General features: G+C 40.0%; 1 protein-coding gene across 1 annotated transcript; it reads right to left on the reverse strand.

Annotated features, from left to right (window-relative positions):
- On the reverse strand, positions 1–24969 carry crip2 (cysteine-rich protein 2). The gene is made up of 8 exons (XM_034144480.1): positions 24784–24969; positions 9835–9929; positions 5093–5150; positions 4437–4562; positions 3214–3285; positions 2817–2911; positions 1593–1650; positions 1–1330 (listed from the first exon to the last, which is right to left on the reverse strand). The coding sequence occupies exons 1-8, from the start codon at positions 24824–24826 to the stop codon at positions 1263–1265; spliced, it is 615 nt and encodes a 204-aa protein (XP_034000371.1). The 5' UTR covers positions 24827–24969; the 3' UTR covers positions 1–1262.
- Between the last annotated feature and the right edge of the window lie 330 nt (positions 24970–25299).

Consider the following 25299-nt stretch of genomic DNA (forward strand, 5'->3'; position numbering starts at 1 on the left):
AAGAGTTGATTACATATTTATTCAAGGGATTAAAAAGACAAAATGCAGCAGGGCTGAAGTGCAGCGTCTCATTCTACAAACAGTGAGCCCTACGATGTACGACAGGTATTAAACAAACACAGTAACAGTCTTACGATAATACTAGGATGCACATTCTCACAGAATGACTTGTCTGCAGTGTGTCTACGAGCTAAGCTACTGTCTCTGCCAACGGCAACAAATACTTCAAATAGCGCGTCATTTCTCGGAAAATAACAGCCGGGTTATTTATTTATAATTAACAATAAAACATCTTAGTTGTAGAGATTTTATACAGCTTACATTGACCTCCTTCACAATCAGTCCCATAAAGGGCAGCAGTACAATGGCTAATTCAATTTGAAGGACTTAATTTGAAGCAAAAGAGACTTGCTCTTATCCGGCAACCCACATTCCTCCATTTAGAAAACCCCATCCACATTCTGCCTTATTTTGAAAATGGATGGTTTTGTTGTTTATTAGCACATAAACCAGATGTTGACATTAAACAGGTTAATAACATATGCTTATAATTTGAATAAATTCATGTTGACTCAATACAGCGTTGTGGATGTGTTGGAAGTCATGTAACAGTCGCCTAACAGGTCCACTTTCCCACCTTTTTTGCAATATGTTGGGATTTTTTTTTAATTTCTTTTAAAATAAGGAATGTTGACAGGCGGGCAAAAGGTAAATATGGCATTTTTAAAATACACATTTATTGGCAACCTGATTCTGAGCACCACCTGTGCCTCCAAGGCGTAATTCCTCCGACTGTCAACGCGCTACACCTCCACCTCCAGCCAGAAGGCACTTCTCCACACCCAAGAATCAATCTCTGTCACATTTTTGTTAAACACAAGTCACCTCAAACCGGATATCCTCAATCACACTTGTCAGGCTACAAAATTGAAATATAGGACCTTCATATTTGACTGTGGTGACATTGAATGTGTTCTCATACGTTTATAAATGTGTAAACATGGCATTAAATTACTTGTAATACCTGTGGGAATGCTTGGTGTGGCTCTCCCGGAGCAAATGTATATACAACACATGTTTAGGCCATTTTAAATAATTCCTCCTGGTGCTAAATCAGCTGGGAGCGGGTCAGAATAAAGGAGAAAAGGGATAATTTGTCTCAGGTATGAGCGCCAGGTGGGAGGAAGAGGACGAATAATACTGTGGTTGATGGTCAGTGTTGTGTAGAGAAGAGGAGGGATGAAGCTGAGGGGACAAAAGGTTCAAGGCTGGGTCACTGCACTGGGCTCCTTCTCATAGATGTAGCTGCCAACACCACCAGTGTTCACGCCTGGAGAAACCACAGGGACAAGGGGGGAGTCAGGGGGGGAGGAGAGAGGGGGAGAGAAGGAACAACATGAGCAGGAGAGGTTGCAAAACATTTCCTCCAGAAGCTGCTGCAGTGTTGCAGACAATGCTATGATGAAATGACTCTTGAGTAACATCGAGTAATGTGCAACGTGTGCAGCGTGGCTCAATGCTCGGACATTTTGACATTCTGTTATAAAGTGCAGCTGATAATGGGTGGGTGGACAGCGCCCCCTAGCGGATACCTTTGGGCCCGAAGAGAACAGCGTAGCAGGGTTTGTGGCAGTAGGGCTGGCCGTCATGCTGCAATTGGATCAAATGCAAACATTAACACATGAAGGCATACATTTCTTGTATGGTCAGGCAGACAGGTGGAAAGGACTATTATAAACAAATACTTTTGTTTATTCTGTCTAGGTGATTATTTTTGATTGTTTTAGTGACGTTCATTTCCATTCTTCTTGTGTCATTCCCTTGTTTGCTGTGTTGTTTTATTTATATACATTTTTTTTGGATCCTTTAACTTGTAGAGGTCATATATAACTCAAAAGAATTGTCTTTGCAAACATATATGTTTTTACCATTACACTGAAAAAAAACTGAAATTGTTGACTTTAACTAAATATATCATGTCAACAGATTTCACATAACTGCATTAAGTTAGTTCAAAGCAATAATATTGAGTTTAAATTAATATATAAGGTTTCAACTTAATATTATTGCTTTCAACTAACATGATACGGTTATCTGAAATCTGTTGACTTCATATATTTAATTAAAGTCAACGTTCCAGTTTTTTCATATACAACACAGTGTATGTTTGTTGTTGATTTGAGTGTTGTTTACAGTTATAATGATGAAGCCAGATTTGCCTGTGATATATTATAAACGCTTTGTCAGTCAAAAATCCAATATTGAATTTAAAATGTTATATACATCTATATATTTGAGAGGCTTGAAACAGTATTTTCTGCCATTGGTGCGATTATTATTATTAATAATTTAAATATCAAAATGGTTAGCGCTAAAAAAAAGTATGTGACTCAGCTAATCATTGCAGCACTAATCTATTATAAACATGGATGTGAATGTTTGGAAATAACTAAATTGCAATTATTTTTGACTGATATTGCAATTGCGAAATGATTCTCCATATAAGAGGGAATGATCATTTTTGAAACATTATTCACATTATCATTAAAAAAATATATTTTAATGATCATTAGTGATTTTTCAAGAGGAACTGTTCCAAACAAAGTAAAATATTGTTTGCAAACCGGGACTTCTCTGCAGCACCACAATACTTTATCCCAATATTGTCACATATATTGCTCTTACTGCTATTTGGAGATTGTACTCGTCAAGGTTTTGCAATTCTTATCAAATTTATATTTATTGTGCAACCCTAGTAGTTATTTTCTTCTTCGCAGTATTCCTCCATCTTTGTTTTTTCTCAGTATTCTCCTCACCTCTGCATGGCTGCCAGGAGTCAGAGTCTTGCTGCACCTCTCACAGCGCAGACAGGGTCGATGCCAGTCCTTACCCAGTGATGTCACCTTCTCAGCTATTGAGAGAGAGAGAGAGACACACACACACACACACTGATTATCTGGCAAACATTTCAAAATCCATCAAGTCAACTGTCAATTCCTCCCAGTTCTTATTAAGCTCATGTTAATGCTGCCATTGCTTCATACTTGAAATGTAACCAGGAAGAACACTTAGTTGCATTAATTAATTGGTTGTACCAAATAAAACACACACACACACACCTGTGAGACACCATGGCAACCACTTTGCAGGTTCACACCTTTCCAAAACCTTTTTCCATCTCACCTTTTGTCCCTGAATGTGTTAACTACTCACCAAAATACACCTTCTTGCTGCATCGGGGACACAGGTTGGCCTCTCCAGAAAAGGTGGTGATGCTTCCAGCAGCTAAAACATTACACACAAACACAAATTAAATTACTGGAAAGGCAAGAGAAACTATTGAATAATAATGACCACCAATCTTTCGAGTTAGGTGTGAAAAACAGGGTGCTAATAATTAAACCAAATGAAATTGAGCTTAATATTTAACAGTTTTTATATGTTACAACAGGGAATAATTAAGTTAAGAGGCTAATTACGACAATTTGAGATATTCTGGTTGCCAGGATACTTCATTTACTCCATCTTTAAAACAGCCAATCGGGAGAGTCATCGGAGGTTTAGTGAACATGTAGTGTTGTTTTCAGACAGCAGGTGGCGCCAAAAAGCAAAGACACTGGTTTGGTGTTATTCTGTCATAAAACAACCTATTTACAACACTTTTTTTCACCAACATATTAATAAAGAATAAATAAAAGCACAAAGATTAAATGATACTGAAAACTTGAGCACATAGAAACTAAAACCTTAAACAAATGATAAATAGCATGAAAACTAGGTGTTATGATTAAAACTCGAACATGACACTTGGAAGTTTAAATAATATTTCTACAGTAGTCCTGGCTTTCATCAAATCTTGTCAACATTCAATGCTTGAAAATGATGGTAGTTAATTTATTACATATTATACTAATTGTATAAAAAGACATTCATCCATCTTTCCTGTTTATTTGATTAGATAAAAGCTTTTCAACACTTTAAAGTATTCCAAAGATTGTATGTTATATGGCAAGTTATTTGAAAAAAAGTTAGCCCTTGCACATTGAAGGGTTTTATGTCCAGAGAACGAACAAAAAATCCTTAACCTTTGCTGAGTCTTCTAGCTTAAAAAACCAAGTGAGTAGAAAAAAGCCATTAACAGAAAAGTGCACAGCGGAGACCAATTGAAGAAAAAACAGATAAAGGGTTTTTGTTCCTGCTGACAGGGGAAACACACCCGATCTGACACGTCTGAGAAAATCCTCCTGAGGTCCCAAAAGACTTTGTGTATCGACGTTCTTATCATTGAGTCAGCAACAGCTTTCCTTTGACTTACAACACAACAAATCTAAAGGGGAAAACGAACCTATGAACTATCTTTCTCCCTGCTAGTCAACGCTCGCTGATAGATCCACAAATATAGTACACACTGTACGAATAACATGCTTCTGAGTTACCTTTGGGTGCTGCCTTGGGGACAAACACTCGCTTCTCTTCAGCTTTTGGGGCTGAATCCACGCTGGTGGGGTTGTTGTTGGCGGGAGCATCGTACACATAAGAGCCAGCTCCACCGATGTTCACTCCTGAAACAAAATCATTAACACAAGAGAAAATATTTTATATCTGACATAAATACATTTTTTTGAATAGAATATTACAAAATGAATACCTTCCATAAATACTTTATTGATGAATAAATACATACATATTGTTAAATAAAAAGATTGCAGCTATCTAACAGCAGTTGAACAAGTCAAAGAATATATAGACACGTGAATACAAAAATAGATACATGTAGTTTTTGTAAAAATAAAATGCACTCTTTGTTATTGGTTTGTTATTTTATTTATTAATCACACTACTGATCTATTTGTGTTTTGATTTTTTTTAAATTGTATTTACTTATCTATTTATTGGTGATTAAGTATTTTTTGTGCCTCCATTCTAAAAACCTTTTACAATATAGTCAATAAACAAACCAAGTAACACAATACTAGAGAGTACACAACAAATCCAGTTAATATACTGTAAGAGAGTACAATCAAAGTCTAGTAAAGATGCTAAAACAGGTGAATGTAGTCATTTATGCTGAATAAAAGTACATGAGTATTACCTTTTGGCCCAAAGAGGGCAGCATAGCACGGTTTGTGGCAGTAGGGCCGTCCATCGTGCTGTGGGAGAGACAGAAAAACATCAGTGACATTTATATAAAATAAACGTACTCAATGGGCATGAAAGGATAGAAAAAACCCTGATGACGCAAATGGGAAAAGGCAACCATGACATGTTAAAGTAGTCATTTTTCACACTTTTTCTGACATCATATATTTTGGTTTGGGGAGAAGATGGAAAGATTTAGTCCAAAAACGTATACAAGACTCTTTCTTTCCATTTCAACACATAATAATGACGCCGGCTGTATCCAAGAAACAGGACTCTGTTGATGAGCCAGCACCGAGTGGACGTGTCCCTACCCCACCTGAGGGGTCAGTGTGAGACATAGATGGCTTGCTGCTGATGCATGCTGGGAATGTGGCGGTCATTGCAGGAGCATGTGACCAGCTTGGGAAGGGGATCAGGGCCGAGGGCCACTGGTCCAGAGCCCGATGCCCATAGAAGAGAAGAAACAAGCGAATGACACGGGAACGATGCCAGAGCCTGGGTGGTGAGGGAAAACCCTCCAGGAAGAGAGCCAGGCTTTAAAGTCGGGCTTCAAAATCATATATTATGATATTTTTAAACACATATCTTTATGGATACTGTAGAGATATTGTAGGGTTGACCATGGATAATTACAGTGTGTAACCAGGTAAAATAGTTTTTACCCTCCTGAATTCATTTGACAAAACCGGTACCAGCCGACTGAGCGCTGGGATTCAAGAAAAACTCATAGGGGCCCATAGGATGCGAAAAAAGTGATTTTGTATTAAAAAGGCCAATTGTACTCCACGAGCCACCGAACAACTTTCATAGGAATGAATTGGCCCTGCCTCCAATGCTGTATCTAGTTATCTTTGTAATCTTGTATTAGATAAAAAGGGACAAACTACCCACAGTCCCTTCTACTTTGGCCACATGAGCTCCGTTACCTCAGAAGACTGTAAGGCAGAGTAGAGGATTCTTCTCTCACGTTAAATAATGAATTAACCGTGACAGGATCAGCTACCGTTAAAGCACTCTCTCACTTCCTGTTTGACATTTATGAGATCCTTGAAGGTCCGGACAGCGCTGCCGTGACTAAGCACTGATGACTTTCTCAGGACAGGACACACACAGGGCTTCATTGTCAAGTGAAGGGAGATGTCTGTTAACAGTCTACTGTACAGTACTGGCTCTGGCTGTGAAGCAGAGGGACCCTAAAAATGGATTATCCATCTTTACACACAGCCCACTCTCTTCTCACTTCCCACATCCTGACATCTAAATCTGTTTTCTCCATCTTTTTCGTTCCTGTCGTCATCCTCATCTTAATCTCCGTGCCCCATTGCTTCGAACTCTGCCCACGCACTTTGCTGGGCTTCAGCCACTGGACAAGAGACCAGAATGCTAGTGGATTAACTTTGTACCACTAGCTGATTTTGATCTGCTTTTTTTACTTTTAGTCACTTCATGTCTTAACAGGTAGCTATTTTAAAAGAAAGATGTATCATATCAAGTTATGGCCAGACAGTTCAATTAAAACGGCGATGTTTCCCTCTTAGATTTTATCATTTGAAGGATTTTTTAGAGCCCAAAATAATTGAAAGCATTGAGTCTTTTTCCTTAGAAAAATAACTTTTGTGTATCCACCAATTTTACTTAAGAAGTCACTTTACAGGTCTTAGTGAGTACTACTTCACATGTGAGCAACATGAGCCACCATACTGTATAGCTCACTTGGTAGAGCTTGAGGCCCATATACTGGGGCTGAGGACCCGGGGTCAAATCTGGCCAGTGACCATTTGCCACGTGTCATCCCCTCTGTCACCCCCCTTTTAACACTGTCACTTCAATAAAAGGCACTGGTTAAATAAATTGGGGGTGTGGAGTTAGAAAGAAGTGAGTTTAACAGATCTTTGTATCCCACTCCTCATCTTTGGCTCTTGGCTCCATTAGCGGCTACCAGCATAGCAATCCAGAATCTCTGACCAAAATGTTGGCTAAAAAGCATGGAATTAAAAAAGGCTATATCTGCGGTTCAGCTGCATAGATTTTTATCCTTTTCTCAAAAGATTTATCCGAAAAGTATTTCATTCAAGCACAATTTCATGGCTGTTGGGATTCATAAATATTTATCACTGGAGAAAATGTTTCCCTGAACTCAAAATCTCCCGTCTGTACGTTCAGATTTCACTCCGTTAAGACTCTGACAAGTCGATCTGCATTCAAATACAATCTTGGTCTTTAAGGGGCAACAATGGAGGACTTGTCACCTTTTCCTTTCTGCAGCCTGGCTCTCTGCCCAGGCGGCTGCCCTCATTCACTCTCAGACGACAGGCCACGGTCGCCAGTTTCCTTTTAAAGAAGCAGTCAGTATTTCTCTGAGGGTCTTAACCTTCTGCATACCAGGTCTGAGATGACATCAAGCACCCGCAGTCCCCTTTACATGCTTTAAAACAAAAAAAAATCTACATCTCTAAACCTTGCTCTGTTTCCATGACGATGATTAAGTATTGATTTTTTGCCTAGTAAAGTCAGGCTCGTGGCACGGTGCTGCAGCCCGGGGCAGCATGTGGATGCTGTCCATGGAGAGAGAGAGAGAGAGAGAGAGAGAGGGCAGAGAGAGATTGTGTGACTACATTACTGTAATCATGCAGAGATTAAACAGCAGCAGCATCCTTTGGGGTCTGCAGGGATTTTGCTTTTGTGTACAAAAACGCTGAGATCACATCCTCTGTGTGTTGAGAAAAGAGCGGGAAAGTCATCCAATAACAGAAATGGCGAGGATGAGATTGAAGTGCTGGCTGGGTCACAGAGGGCAACATAAAAAAGGGCTTGATAAGAAAACCTCCGGTGGGCGGGGGTCTATATGTTGAGACGTGATACTGCAGTGTGATTATGCAACAGAGAGGAAGAAGAGTGCTCATCCTGGAGGGGTTAAAATTCCCAAAAGGACATCTCATATTGACAGATGCAGCCAGACACACAACAAGGAAGGGAAAAAGGCATGAACTCAGCAATTTCCTGTGCAGAAAGCACACGTTCTGTGGGGTGAAATGAAAGGAAAGAACATCATATCTTTGCAAAGCAGAAAAACACTTCCAGTCTTAAGAGCCGGTCTCACCAGCGTTCATTTTCATCATTGTTGGTTTCACTTTGGTAAGGTTTTTCACATTAATGCCACCGATGGCCAATAGGAAGCCGTCTTAATGGTGCTGACGAAGAGCCTAAGAGTTCAACACAGAGGAAGGTATTGTAGCTTATTAGCTAAGTGGCTTCACTCACTTTCATTTAACCTTCTGTGTTGCAGTAAAAACTGTCTCACAAAAAAAGGGATGATTTACTGACTATGAGACAAGAGTCATTGGTTCAAAAACATCCTCCCCTTCACTAAATAAGTCCTTATTGGATTCATTTACGAACAATCCTGAGAGGGAACATGAGGGAGTAAACGACACAGAGAAGAGAAAATAGAAGGAAGCTATAAAAACAGGAAGCGACTAACAATACTATGTTCTTCGCTGGCTAGCATGTTAGCGGTTAGCATCTCCAGCCACTGTAGATCACAAACGAGGTCTGAATGTAGTCTCTAGCATACATTACCAATATATTTTCAATATAAGACATTACTCTTGAGTACTGAACATACATTCATGACATACATCATTCGTCATAATGCCAATCGCTGAAACGTGCTAACGGTTTCCTAAAAGCATTAACATTAGCATAGCTGTTAGCATGTTTCGTTGAGGATCCACTGTAGAGGCATTCTGTCAATAAGTCAATACATGACCAGGCAGAACTGGCTTCCCCTTTTTAGATTTCACAACTAAAGTCAATGAACTGAACAGGAATTTTGTCATGCAGTTTGTTTGACCTCGTGAGATCAACCGACTGTGCTGATATTTCATACAGAAAGACAACATAACTTCCTAAAATAGAAGTTGCATTAACAGTGGAAAGCCCTTAAAGTCCATTCAGAGAAGCCATTTGTGTGACACTTTCAGCCGCAGTGCTTCACAGCAGCACTGAGTGCATATAATGTGAGCATGAATGGCCTCAGTGGGAAGTGAACTCCTACCCGAGGCAATGTGAGAGATGTGCTCCATACACAGAGCCACTATACAGCATAGAAAGAGTCCATAACACTGCCCCAGTTACAGAGTATAGTACATATCTCTTCATCCTGGTTTCCCTTTGAAAGATTCACCATTCATTTACACTGATAATAGAGGCTGTGTTTAGACCCTGCTATGTGCCTTTAAGCAAGAAGCTGAAGTAGTGTAATTTACAATTTTTCGATTATTTAACTCCGATAGGTTGTTTTATGGCATAGTTTGAAAGTTAAATGAGTAGATGAATACTAAGAAAACTTGAGTAGATGTACTAAGTTGCTTTTCTCTACTATGGTTTCCATCTATTTTACTTTTCACATGTTTATAATTGTGTATGTTATTAAACGATTATATAAAATGTGCTATTTTTGGTATATTTCCATTTGTTTATTTCACCTTTTCTAATCTCTCCGTTATTCACGTTGCGCACTGCCTTGACGCAACAACATTTGACATACTTCTACATTCATGCAACAAATACAATCACATCTCTGGAGATCTCACTAGTTGCAGCACCAGAGAAGACAGATTAGTATCAGATGCCTTTAATTTCAGCAGTGAGAGGACAGTGTTGTACAGTTAGTGGTGGCGTCCTACTGACCTCAGCGTGGCCTCCGGCGTTCAGGAGCTTGTTGCAGCGGTCGCACTTGAGACACATCTTGTGCCAGTCCTTCCCCAGTGATGACACCTTTTCAGCTGCACATGAAAGACAAAAGAGATGAGGGATGAGTGCAAACATTCACATAAAGCAGCTTTTATACACATTACTATGCCCAACAACCATCAATTGTTTCACGCTTTGTTTGCGTTATAATGTGGCGTTCAAATCACTCATCGCTGAGAGGAATGACGCGCCCTCGTTGCTTCACTCCCCAGAATAATGATTAGCTTGTACTGTATTTGTGGGCTGATTCCCCTCGGGGAAATTGTGCCAACCGAGAGACTGGGGGGGTGGGAGATACTGTGCAAAGGCCTGTGTACCACCACAGGATGCAGTAATGATGTCATTGCGGGATAAACAGAGTGGCGTGACGTGAGCCCCCGTCCAGCTGGAACAGCAGGGGGGTTCCCACATCTAACCCAGATCCTTTGTATCCCCTCTCCTAAAACACACACACACACACCCCTCCCCCAGTTTACAGTATACCCATCCTGCTGCAGACGGCCCTTCAACCCCATTTCCGTCCCCTTTTCTCTCCCAGACAAGCGAGGGACCCCTAATTATACCCTTTCCAACAATAAATCTCTGCTGCTTCCACACAATGGACCCCAAGGAGTCGTGCAGGCATCAGAGGAAACACCTTCTCTTATCAAGGCAGGGCACAAATAATAGGCGGATGCTGGAGTCTGTTTCCTTCATACCTCCAGTCACAAACACACACAAACAAACAGCATGAATGCAGACACACAGACGATCACTTCCTGCTGCACGTCGTCTCTCTGGCTGCTTTCACACATGTACCATAACCTGTATAACTGCTGTCAAATTCCTGCGTCAGCGTCATGTCAGGAGGCACAGGAAATCACACATCACAGAGTCAGTCAGTCAGTCATGGAATTTAAAGAACAAGAAAAATAAGGCTGTACGATATGATGAAAATGCATTAACAGTGTTGAATGTAGCGAGACTAATATTGCTTGATACATTAACTGATATTCAAATTGCTTGTTGAACCAAAAAAAAAGTGAGGGAGATAGATTTGATTATCCCTTTTTTGCACTGCTGAACATTACACGGAAAAGAAAAGACCAAATTAAAAGATAATTACATTTGAAGGTGCAATTTCCACTGATCTTTTACAATGTTTTTACGAGTTTACGTTGCAATGATGGTCAAATAACACATTCTTCAGCCGTACCAAAACAATTCTGAAATAATAATGAAATGTAGACTTAATATAAAATGTCACGAAAGGTAAAACATTAATTTAAGGTGCATAAAAGAACTGGTTAATCAAGTATGAAAATAGCTAAAATGTAAGTGGTAAAGTAATTATTTTGGGTTTATGACTTTTCAAAACCAGAAAAAGGAAAAAGCAAGCATGAGCCATTGCCAACGTGAGTTTGAGAGACTTTAATATTGTTCCTTTTATGGATTGTGTGTATTCTCATTTTAGCGTTGACCTAATAAGTGCCATGATTTTGTTCAGAAATGTAATTTAATTCGATGTGAAAATTATGTTATGGGTATCATATTCTGGAAAATGCTTCTCGGGATTGCTTTAGGAGATCAGACTACTCCCTGCAGAGCTTTCTGTTTGCTCTCCCATCAGCTCTCCTTGTCAATTATAAAAACACAGAGACAAATGGCCAAACAAGGCCCTGGAGATGAGCTGGAGACAAGGAGCGTGACCTCCCATCAACACTTCAGTAGAGGAATGCTGACTTGGACATTACATTACATTACATTTAGCTGACGCTTTTATCCTAAGCGACTTACAATAAGTGCATTCGACCAAGAAGATACAAACTAGAAGAAAACAGAATCATATAAGTACATCAGGTTTCATAGAGCCAAAACATTTCAAGTGCTACTCAACTAGCTTTAGATAAGCCAGTCCTTTGTTAGTATATAAGTGCTTTGTTAGTCAGACATAGCAAATTGCCGGAAATGCTAAATCACTCTTAAAGATACTGTTATTCAGAGTAAGCTGACAATTAATCATTCTTTAAAATCAATAATATGCTCTTAAATCAGATGACCACAAAACCTTTAGAGACAGCCAGTTGAGTTAAAAGGACGCCATCGCTGGTTATACTCAAGCAAAATGAGTTTGTACATGTTGTCCAACCACATCAGTTATGTTAAATGTGTTTATAGTTTGCATCATTCTAAGGTGGAGTGAAAAGCAGGTCATAATTGAGAGGGAGGGAAATGGCACATATTGTCTCCTGAAAGTCATTCATAGTGCTGCACTTAGTTGTTCACATATAAAGTGACAGAAATAGTGTAAAAAATGTAATCGACATTTAATTTAAAATTCAGTTTACAAAAGATTTTCCTCTTGCTCTTTGGTTTGTTTCACTTAAGCTCACTTTTAATTCACCTAATAAGTTGACATAACTAAGTTTGAGTTTCCAGAAGCCTTTCCAGTCATTACCACCACACAGGGCAGAAGTATTAGTTACTAAATCATCTGAAAATGCAATGAATACACTCTCCTATTGAAGCAATAGAATTTGTGGTGGATACATTGATTTATTGTCTGACTGCAAGTTATGGAAAGTAACAAAGAAGATCAGAGTCAGACACAGTAACTTTTGCCTTCTCTATTCCCTTTTATATCAACAGAGCAAACCTTAAAACACCTTTCCAGTATGTCATGTTTACATAGAGAACAAACCTGGAACCAGCAGTAGTTTAACCGGTCTGCTCTGGTCTTCAAAATACTGCCAGCGATTGCATTTTTTCTGTGTGTGTGTGTGTGTGTGTGTGTGTGTGTGTGTGTGTGTGTGTGTGTGTGTGTGTGTGTGTGTGTGTGTGTGTGTGTGTGTGTGTGTGTGTGTGTGTGTGTGTGTGTGTGTGTGTGTGTGTGTGTGTGTGTGTGTGTGTGTGTGTGTGTGTGTGTGTGTGTGTGTGTGTGTGTGCTTGTTGTTGACTGACTCACGAACAGACACACCTCCACACAGCTTTGACAATCAGTGTATGAGTGGACGTCAGAGCCTTGTCTCTGAAGGAGTGTGTCCTCATTCAGTCTGCCTCATTCAGTCTGTGACTGTGTGTGTATAAACAAGTCCACTGTTTAACAGCTATGTTTTAAAGGCCAGTTGTTGTTATTATAAGAGGGGTGAGTCTGTCTGTATTATGTGCTGTAGGAGTTATAGAGTGGGGGAGGTGGAGGGGATCTGCCTATGGTCCAGATGTTTATACCCACCCAGCTGCAAGCAAGCCTCTATCCTTATTATCCTTCATGCTGTGCAGCTTGACCAGTGAAATTAAGCCAGAAAATGTGCAATTGGTTTGACATTTCTTATGATCTAATAAGAAAAATCGAACTCACTGCACCCGTGGACCCACATTGAGCTCTTTGTCTCCTAAAATAGTAACGTGTGGGCTCAAATTAAGCAACTGAAATGTCACCATGTCCTCCTTCACCTCGTTACAGCAACAACCTGAGGGTGAAAGCACCCACTTGTGTAAACAAACAAACTGCTGTTCACAGGGAAGTCTCTCCGGATATTCACATTTACATTGTCAACATCGATGAGGATGTGCCAAATCCTTTTAGCCAATTCTGTTTTCTCTCTCACGACAAAATCAGTCACAAGCACACAACAAAGGATTCCCCTGTTGGTGCGACGTAAACAGTGGGACAGCTTTGGGGAATCACTGCTAACGAATTGTAGTTGAAAAGAGTTGTAAGACTATTAAACACCTGCACTTTGAAACAACATCCATAACATTAATCTGGCTGCTACTTAGAAATGATTTATCTAATACATCATATTGCAATAACTTGTAAAGACTCTTATTGCACTATTTCACTTTTTTTTTTACTATTTTTATTTTTGTATTTACTATTTACTTGCACTATTTTTCAGTTTTATTGTGTTGCTCTGTTGGAGGAGCCTGTGACCTAAGATTTTCATCGTCATAACTACACTGTAGCTACGTTCGTATGACTAATAAAAGCCTTGAACATCAAACCTGACATGTGCGTAAAACTGTAAACCAACTTTAAGAGATACTTCAAATAAGCAGAAGCACACTTTTCCACAAACAGTAAACGCCATATATTTAATGCGAGTATGACTCCTGTTTAGGATGTAATCTCCAAACTAAACGGATCACAAGACGAGATAAGTCAGTATCTGGGAGGCTTAACATCTCGGGTGAACCATTTCCTGAGGGAAAAGCTGCAATAGCAATCCATCTTCAGTGAATATATATCATGCCAAAAATATCAGACGAGGTCCATCCGTGAGGTTTGACCTGATTGTTTGGGATTGGTCCAAGGGATTGCAAAACAGATCATATAGATTTGAAAAACATGTGTAAATATTAACCTTGTGTTATAAGAGAGAACATGGATCTTTGGAATAGATTTAAAAAGTCCAAGAAAATAAGTTAATAAAAGTGTTTTAAGGTTTTTTTAAATGTGTGGGGTTGCTGGCATTGATAAAGTGTTTAATTTAATTCTTCTAAGTAAAAATATCCTGACATGTGTTGTATTCAAATGTACTTGCTTCAGAGGTCCAAAAAACATCTTGATTTGTGGGACTTCCTCACATTCATGTCATCATTTAAATCATAGGGCAAAAACGTTATGGCTGCCAAGGGGTGGGGACTCTTTTGCATCGACAAATAAATGTTCATTAGCCAGAGTGACAGACAATGTGACTGCAGGAACACTGAGCTCCAGGTGAGAGGATGGCGTAATAATGAAAGCAGAGGTCTGGGCAGAGATCAGAGGTCATCACCATCCCCCATTTGATACCTGCACCCGTATAAGCTGCTTAGCTTCATTTGTAAATTCCTCATCTAAGCTCTGCAGTCTGCGGCCGGATTCTCTTATTGCGCTGTCAATATGGTTTAAATCACTGAGACAGCCTGCTGTGGACTCTTCTTTTCTGACTTAGCTCAGCGGTTTTAATTACTTGTTTCGCTTTCAGTATATTCCTGAGCATTATCAAAGGAAAGGAGGCTGAGGTCTAGAGCCACAACATTGCAGTCAGAGCTTGCATTTGTAATGAAGAAACACGAGCACAATTTAATGTGGAAAACGAGTTCTGAAACTGTGCACACGGCACCACCTGATGTTCATAAACACTTCCCCAGCAGTGGCACTCAACCCAGCTCGGCCAATTTAAGTTCATTTGGCATTTGACTTGACGCCCAATAAAAGAGGTATTACGACATTAGCGGAAATTAAGGGGCAGCATCTCATCTAAAGATATTACTTTGTGCCATTCAAAACTCAAAGCAGTTGTACGTAAATGGAAAAAGCATTTCAAGTGAGAGTGGCTCATGCCTTTTGAACTAATAAGGTCAGACATATTCACACTTAATACAGCCATAATGTAATTCATAGCTTCAAACATACTTTGAACGTCATAACTAATGAGAAAAGGGCTGTTTTCTCTCACTTGGTTTTAAGTCTTTCTACTGTTCTCCTGACATATTATCCATATACACCCATAAGACAAATATTTACTAAAAGCTGATGCAACAGGGTTAGATGGGGTCGCCATCCTTTATTAGGCCTAACTTTATTAGCGCAAAAGTGCAGTAGGAGTCACAAGACATCTTAGGCAGCGTATAAAAGCAGCAATTAAACATCAAATGACTGCGGTTTATATTCAGTTAGTGCGAGTATCAGTTCTGCTTCCAAAGATGAGAGGCACATCAGAAAACTTCAAGCCGTTTATAATTCAATTTAAATGTCATTTCTGTGACATGATTCACTTACACTTCAGATCATATTAGGAGTGAAACCAATTATGCGCAGACAGACTGTAAGGGGAGCCGCATGGGAGCAGCAAACGGTCCTCAAAACACACTGTAATTGGACAGAACATTAAGAAACAGAAATTTAACGAGTTGTCTTCAGAGGGGAAACATTAACGGCCAATTTCTCCAAACGACTTAATTATGGGCGCTTTACTGTGAACAGTGACAGGGCAGCTGCACCCAAAAAACACCCAGAGATTCAGCTTCAGGTCAGGGGGAAATTCATCCTTTCTGTCTTAAAGAAGAAGTTCTGAACAACATTTGTACAGCTGAACTCCCAGCATGCAACGCAGCAGGAATGTCCACCGGGTGGGTTGGGCTCTGAAATCTCATATGGGTGCTCTCTTATCACTCAATAATTAGATTGGGTTAGGACAGAGGGAGATCTAATGTGTAGGAAGTTCTGCAGGAGGAGCCATAACTGTGAAGCTGCTGTTTGAGTTCAACTGCTTTAAGAGAAGTGTGAATAGTACGGGTGGAGGGACACATTGATTAATTCAAGATAAACAACATTGGTATCTCCCAAGATGCTTAAAACAATTCATAATAATAATAATTCACTACAAGTTTTTTTTAATTGTGTGCCAATTTTGAAATTAGTAAGTTTCTAAGAGATAAAAGGTACTAGCCTAAGCACCAATTTTATTTATGCAACAGGCGGCTTTTTCATTTTTAATATTCCTTGGAGTTATTATCCTCAAAGTCACTAAGGACTAAGAAATACTAATATTTATTTCCGGAAGTTTTAGCTTGAAGAACTGTTGCCTTTCGTCTAATGTTTGCCTTTGTGTGATTACATTAGTTAATATACGTTTTTCAAATTTAAAACCCCTTAATTGTACTGTAAGCAAACTTGACTTTGCCTTCATGTCAAAATGTGCCTTTTATAAACACTTTGACAGCAAACAGCGGACTGGAGTAAATTCTGAAACGAGAACCAATGTGGTACCAAATCGATAATCGATTAGAATCGATCGTGACCACAATAACCTAATCTAATGAAAGGTTGATAGTAAATTGATGTAGTACACTTTAATGGAGCATCGAAGACCTCATTGCGATTTAAAAATGTACAATTTATAACCATCTCAATCAGTTTGTCACAGTTAAGGCTGATGTTAAATCGCAAGTGGATTTTTATGAGTATTTTTTATATTCATGTCACATTTTTACACCAAATGAAGCTCTATTTTCTTTGTAATGTTCATGATGTAACCAATGCTATCATTTCTAAATCACGCCTGGCTGGGTTTTGTTTCATTGCACCCTCTGGTAACATGGACCCATCTGTTCAGCTCTTCCTACCATACACACACACACACACACACACACACACACACACACACACACACACACACACACACACACACACACACACACACACACACACACACACACACACACACACACACACACACACACACACACACACACACACACACACACACACACACACACACACACACACACACACACACACACACACACACACACACACACACACACACACACACACACACACACACACACACACACACACACACACACACACACACACACACACACACACACACACACACACACACACACACACACACACACACACACACACACACACACACACACACCTCTCCCTCCGTCCTCTCTTTCTCATTCTCATTCTCCATCAGTGGCAGCTGAGTCCACGCGGGTGTTTCTCTGTGTTTGGCTGCAGCAGTGTGATAACTGCACGTCCTGATAAACACTCTGCACCTGATTAACTAAAGGCCCAGGAGGCAAAGCCGGACCCGAACATGAGAGGAACATTTAGTAAAAAAAAAAAATCTTGCATCTCTAGAGAAATGTATGAAGGGAAAAAACAAGCAGCCTGCGTTTCCTCCTCTGCATCCTCTTCTCTGGAGTACAAACACCCTCAAGGACTGGTGACCTTTTACTAAACTTTAAAGACAATCGCCATTCAGTCCGGGCACATGGGGGATTCAACCTCACCAAGGGAAGGGGCTTTGGAGGAATTTTCCACTTGTTCATTTACTACTCAACCTATAAGTGTCATTTATTAATTTCTGGAAAAAAAATCTGTGACAATTTCTATAATGGCCAAGATACAGGTTTACTTTATTCCACAAATAATAGTAATATTCCAAAAGTACTTGATAGTTATAGTTCATATGATTATTTTTGGAGCACTTTTTCTTTGTTTATAGTCAAAGACGCATTGGCAAAGTAATTAGATGTTTACAGTCAATGTGCAAAACCTATTTTATAGGACTAAACTATAAACAAATGTTTGTTTTCATTATTGAAATAATGTATAGATTATTTGTACATGATGGTTGCAGCCAACGATTCTTTCCATCATTGATTAACCTGACGTTTCACAGCTTTTTCTACAAAATTGGGAAAAATTAACATTATAATTTCCCAGAACCAAAGATTATTTAGCTATCTCCTTTTGTCCATCCAAGAGTTCAACACCCCAATATATTGTATACAATAATTCTATAGAGAAAATAAGCAAATAAAGCATCAACTCACTTTAAGATCTGTACATTTATTTTGTAAACTGCAATATTCAACTTCAGTAAACATCCACCTGTACCTAAATAAGGTACTAGCAGATGTATTAAATGTCACAGAACTTGTAAAGATAAACCTCTGCTCATAGTGAGGGAAGTGAGAGTGAGTTGACCGTGGCAGTGGTTTAGTAAACAGTGGAATTATTTGAATGGTCAGTGTGTGCTGCGGTGCTCACAGTGCAGGGTGGGGATGCTGAAGAGCGACCAGGAAACATGCTTTTGGTTTCCCCGTCCTGTGGCTGATGCAACCCCGTGGCAAAACTTAGCTCTGGAGGTCGTCTGTCGCCTCAGCCAAGGCGAGGTTTCCTCCCCAGGCGTTCTCCCTCTCTCTCCCCCCTTTCCCTCGGAGAATAAAAGAGGCCGACCTCGTGAATCCCGCTGGCTGACGTAAGTGGGCTGCAGTTAACTCGCATCCTGTCTGCGCTGCTCACAGGGGCCGCAGCCAAAGCACCCAACGTCCCTCCCTGGACCCGGGGGCCAAGCTTGCCCCACACTGCCTCTCATCTCTAACGGGTCAGGACACTGTGTCCCGGCTACAGTCAGGGACTTCAAAAGCATGTAGTCTGCACGATTAGCCTGCAGAGAAGTGGACCATGTCTTCAAAAGAGAGGCAGGACTGTATGACTAGAATGGCACCTTCAGATGAAGCCTGTGTAATTGGATAATCAGCCCTTGAGGGGCAGACATCATATGACAGAGGCATTAAATGTTTAAAATGCTTAGACCACTTTGAGTGAAGTCATCTGAGTCGTTTAGGAGGCGTTACTGCATGGTAGTCCCCTTTGAACGTGTAGAAAATAATCTAGTTTTTAAGCCTGAGAGTTATTTTTTTAATCCTGAACTGATGGTTCTGGCAAGGATTCTTTCGTAAAGTAGAGTCCCTGGAAACACAAAAGAAGAATGGAAACATTCATATTGAGTTTTAATAAAAGAGACGGCACTAAAGAGTGATACAGAATAAGCTAAATGAAATGAAATACATGCAGTATTTATTTGTCTTCGGCATCATGTTTACTACCAACATGCTTTGTTTTCTGTGATCTAGGCGTGGGTAAATGCTGTCACTTATTATCCGGAGTTTTAGCTACCATTCATAATTAAATAAGCTGTAATTATCTGGTCGAATAAAAAATTCATGGCCAACAACACAACAGTTTGTGCATTGTACTCCAGAGAGGAGGAAATCTAGGCTATTGTTAGTTTTTTCACTAACTGAGAACAGAGAACATTTGCCATTTGCCCCATCTGACAATGTGTTGATACATTTTGAACAAAGGTAAGGATGTTGCCTGACAGATACTGCCGAGTTACATTAACGTCTTATTTATGCTATTATGGTTGTGTTCTAAAGGAATTAGGAAAAAATACCTTTGATACTTTTAGAAAACTGAGTGAGTGTGAGTTTATACAATTGAATATGTAAAATGTTCTCTAGCTGCTATTTAAGGTTATGTGCTGGTATTCAATCTAGTTTGCTTTCAATTTTTCCAAAAAGTCTGCACTATTTAAGTTTCATCTTTACTGATTTGTAATCTAACATAAAATTGTCTGCGATTTGTTCTAAATGCTTCCTGTAAGAACTTTTAAAGGTCAACTGGCATAGCTATACACAGCAGGGCAGAGGACTATTATCAGGGTATATGCAGGAATCCTGAAGTCCAATGTAATACCTTTTAAGACCTTTTTTAAGACCCTTTCCATACATTTTAAGACCTCATCGCCACTTCGAGTTTTAACCGGTTACATTGGCGACACACTTTACCTCACATTTACTATATACAGTATTGATTGTCCTTCCTCCTTATCTTCCAACCATTTGGACGCAGACTTGCATTTCCCCATAACGATGTTGTTTAACAACCGGCGTAAACGGACCTTCGCGCGCTATCAAGCAGTGAGCGTGCGATGTCCTGTTCAGATGACGTCAAATCCAACGGGATGCCATAAATAAACTACAAATAATCACACTACACACCTACGCAATGATTACATTCAGGCAAACTGTAGAATACAACCTCTTTGGACAATTTATATACTTATTGAAAACAAGCTACAAAATGTAATACCTTGGAAAATGCCGTTTAATACTTTTTAATAGCCTTCATTTTTGCTAAATTGATTTATCAACTTTTAATACTTTTTAAGACCCCGCGGACACCCTGATTATATATAGAGGCAAACACTCTTTATCGCAAAAGAATATCATACAAAATTAGATTTGACATAATGAGGATCCTATGGTTTATAACTTTAAAGTTCAAGCCATCTGAATGGACTACAGAGCCCCTTTGTTCCCTCTGCTGTTATGCAACAGGTCATTCTGCTGCAAGGTGGAATACTTTCACCTGTGAGAGGGCTGACTTTCAGCACCGAGCTAAGTGCCATCTCCATTAGGGGATCATATTTGAGCCTAAAAAGCCAGGGAAAAAGGATCCTCATTGACTGGTGAACAGTGGCTGGCAGGTTATGCAATGAAAGTGAGCGGGAGGCAAGGACTCAAGAAATGTTGTTACATAACCAGAAAGGCACATTCACACAGCCCACTGGGCAGCCGAGTGGAAAACAGGGTACTCCAGCGCTGACAGAGGAGATGGAAAGGGAAAAACAGCTTTTGTGTGGATGTTTGGGGTAAAAGTGGGATAGAGAGAGGTGTGTGGGAAACCCATCGTCGGGCTGAGAGAGACGAAGGTATTCTGCCTCGCTGGAAGCAACAAACGTGCGAGGAGACAAAAAGAGCTTTGTGTGAATAGACTTGTCGTTTCTCATTATAATGCATGAGGCGCTTTGAGAGTCTCCTGTTAAAATAAAGGCAAGCCATTTCACCCCATTTCCACCATTCCTCCTAGTTTGGGAAAGAGGAATTTGGAGCCTGAGGCGAGAGCAAGTGGTCGAAGAAGTAGAGGAAAGAGAGCCAGAGTGAGAGGAATTGGTGGATGAATGAGAGGAACTCACAACAGAGCACCATTAGTTTCTCGTTTGTTCACTTAGCCACACAAAGATGCTTTGCTCCAATTTGTCATGCAGAGTTGTGGCTGGATGGCTGAGCTGAATTTGGGTCTGGAGCTGAGAGAGATTTAGTGAGCCATGCTGTGTTGTGTCCCGTATGAACTCTATCACACGCTAACTACGTATTCCCACTGGGCCTCGTCACATGTCAGCCAATAGTCCCTGGTGTATTCTAAGCATCTCTGTACCACAGGAACGAACAGATGTGTGGCCGCAACGTGGACGCTTGGAATTCAAATGCAGCCAACCCAACAATTAAAAAGCAAGAGGTTCACGTTCTCTTAACACAAGCAACAACTGAAGCTTTCCATCTTTTTGGTGTTGTTAAACATGGTCTCACGCAAAGCTAAATAAACGGCACGCTATTTTTAAATGCATTTTTAATGTCATGTGACGCATTTTTCCTAACCCAACTGGTCACATATGGAACCAAGGTTATAGTATTAAACACGTGTCTAACGTTGTAAATTCAAATAAAACTACTTGGTTAGGTTTAGTAAAAGATCATGGTTTGGGTTTCTTTTTTTAAACACTTTTTAAAAAGGAGTTTAAGTTACGTAAATAGGTTAAGTACTCGACGTAAAGAAGTCTAAGATGGACTTTTGGTTGCATATGAACAGCGGTCTCCTGGGTAAAAGTCATGGGTTTCTTTGACAAATCCATCCAACCCAACCGATCAAAATGAAAGCGCAAAGTTAAAATGCATAGTGATAGCATGCAAAAATAGCTTAACGGTAGGGTAGGTAATTCACTTCAGAAACACTTTTTGTTATATTCCATGGAATGCCCTCAACATCCCGATAGCAATGAATACATTAAAACATTTCATCTGTGGAAGCCGTGGTGCTGTAAAAAGCACGACCAATCATCTGAGCCGGCCTGGCTAAAATAACTGGATGGCCTACCTGCCTGTCAGCCTTCCATCTGGTGCACAAACTTATCTCGTGCCCTCATTGGTCATGTGCGCGTTCGTGTGTGTTGGAGGAGGGGCTCTGTAAGGAAGTCTGAAGGAAGGGGCAGATTTCTTTCGGCTGCGTACTTTCAAATTCTAGCTCACTCGAGCTGGTTTCTCCTTTCTTACCTACCCTACCTTTAAGGAATTGGCATGTTGTTCATACTCCATTTGGTGATGCCAGGCGGTGGCATGTAATTTGACTTTTTCTTGGAAAAAGAAAAAACCTGCACAACCAAAGACAACGTCAGCAACAGTCAACACTTGCTTTTAGTGGCAATGAAATTAAACCACGCCGACCATAACACAGCTGTTCATTAAAGTAACGAACGGAAAAAAGAAATAAAAAAGAAATTCAAAAGTACTCCTATCCACACACCACAGCCACTTTAAATGACGTTCTTTTAAGAGGAGAGTCAAGTGTAGAAAACATTTGCCTAATTAATCTAATATAGGGCGACAGCAGATGCAGGACCAGGTTGGAAACAGCAGGGTGGGCCAATCACTGCTGTGTATAGCTACACCACGAACCACCACCACAAGGGGAGAAAATGGGACGGGAAATAGACAATTTTCTCCATCAATAACACATGTCCCGGTGTAGATCAGAAGCATTTTACACCCTCATTCATGCAACTTTAACGGTATGCAGACCTGAGAAGGAGTTCTGAAAGGCCAAGTATCTGAGAGGAGGATGCATGTAGGTGGAGCTGCTGAGCTCATATCTGAATACATCATGTTGATGCTTCAGGCTGTGGGCAGCAGCACATGCAGATATTTTTCTCCCACCCTTGACCTCTCCCATGCTTGTCATATGTGCTACCCTCCCTTGTAATGACTTTAATAATGTTAAAACCTCCCTCACTTTCTACATCCTCCCTGTGCATCTAACTCCACCCATGTTCCTTCCTTGCAGCCATTCATCATCTTTTTACAGGCGACTCAGCCACGGGCACTCTCCACCCAATAAGACACACCCCAACCAAAAATAACTCCACTAGGATGAATCTCAGTACGTTACGTAAAAAAATAACATACACATCACAGAGGAGCTGTGACTCACTCGCTGCAGCGAATTAAGGTTACAGTATAAATGAATACTCAGACATGCATAACATTTGTAATGGAGGAAATAAAATCGTATTTGCACAGATATTTATTCCATGCCAGTGACTCTGGACGCATACTAAGAGCAGCAGCTGTGGTGTTTGCTGCCACTGTTACGTAAGAGGACTTGCATCCACTCACATAATTGATTTTGACCCCCGTGACAGCTCTGTTTTGTGCTGTGAAGTGGAGGAAAGATCAGCCGCGCAGAAGAACACATTTTTTGTTTTCAGCATGCAGACAAACATAAACACAGGATTATGTAAACAGGAGAACAGGAGCATGTGTCCTAAGGATACACTGAACTGGGTGCATAGCAAGTGCAGCCTTCAGATTGAAAGCATTCATGTAAATGTGTGTTTATCTTCATGAACTGAGCTCCTTTAATCCTCTGCTCTGTTCTCATCCGAGAGCATTTCTTCACTGTAAACATCTGTTACAGTAAATATTATATGCAATCGCCGTGACTAAGTGTTACTCTTCGCTCAAGTAGGTGTTTTGTACTCCCATATTTGTTTACTGAGATGCAAAAGATGCATGTTTACATGTTTTCATAGCACTGACGCAGCATGATGTTCCTGTGCTTCTTCGTGAGTGGGCAATCTCAGCATATGGCATTTCTGTACTCTTGGCAGTGGCCTCCATCAGCAACCCTCTAAAGCCAACTGCCAAGCTTGGATGTTTACCAAACACAACAAATTAAAAATGGCACAGATCAGTATCAAAATAAATCAAATCATTGATTTTGTTTTTGTGAATTCAGTGCAGACGGGGCATGGTTCTCTCACGCACATTAAAAGCACTTTATATGTTATAAATAGAAGGGATTTGTTGAAATATTTGCTCTTTTGTTTACATTGACCTCTTTCTCCTCTCCAGCTGTTGGCTTTCCCCAAAGTTTGTCTCTGTAAATCATTCACTCTGCAAGTCACTCTTTCCCTTAAAATAATGATTAATCTAAGGAATGCTTTACTTCTGTGAGAAATTCCTTTGGGTAAAATTAGGAATGGTTGGCATTTTTCCCACCACTGAACATAAAAAGCCTAAAGCAATATTGATCTTTGTGGATCCAATATTGGGCTACTGTCAACCATACAAATACTTGTTATACCCTATTGTATGTTGAGATATTGTAACTTAAGCAAATGCATACGTTCAGAACTATTTTTGAAAAATAGGCATTTTTAATATACGTAAATTCTGTAATTCAACACATGCTTAATTGTAGTTTTTTGACACGCTTGTTTTTTTCAATGAATGAGAATGAACTCCTTTTGTCTGAATAGGAATCTTTCTCATTAAATGTGTAAACAATGGTTAGTGTAACGTTACAAAAACAGTGGAACACGTTGTCCCCAAAAGATCGATATTTTGGCTTAAGAGTCGCAAAAAACACCATCATCATGACCTAAAAGCAATTTCAAAAAGCTGGGACTAAATAAATAGGGTAACACTTACCGAAATACACCGTCTTCTCACACTTGGGGCACTTTGAAGACATGTTGGATGTTGTGGGTGAAAGTGATCTGTTTTGTTTGTCCGGAGCTGCGTTCACTGGCTCTTCTCTGCACAGCAAGTGTCCTCGCACCGCTCACAGGAGCCCGAGCATCTATTCACTCCACGAGACTCATTTGCATAGTCCCGCCCCCTCCACGATTCCGTCCTCATGTCCCCTTCACATGCTGTGGGAAATGTCAAACTTTACAGAAAATTGTCGAGAAACATAGTAGAAGAATATTGACCATCATCTACTTTCTTTGAGTGATTGTTTCCAGATACAAACAGTATATTTTATGACAAGTTGTTGGTGTTTTTTTACATAATTTCTGTATTTTTTTAATTTATTTTTAATCCCAAAGTGTCGGGGTTCAGTTAGAAAATAATATTTGATCGCACCCATTTAAATATAGCACAACATTTGAATGAAAATGTGATTACGCCATGTAACTTTTAATCTTAGTGTACTGTCATAGA

This window comes from Trematomus bernacchii, unplaced genomic scaffold (assembly GCF_902827165.1).
Source record: "Trematomus bernacchii unplaced genomic scaffold, fTreBer1.1, whole genome shotgun sequence".
In the NCBI taxonomy this organism is placed as follows: domain Eukaryota; kingdom Metazoa; phylum Chordata; class Actinopteri; order Perciformes; family Nototheniidae; genus Trematomus; species Trematomus bernacchii.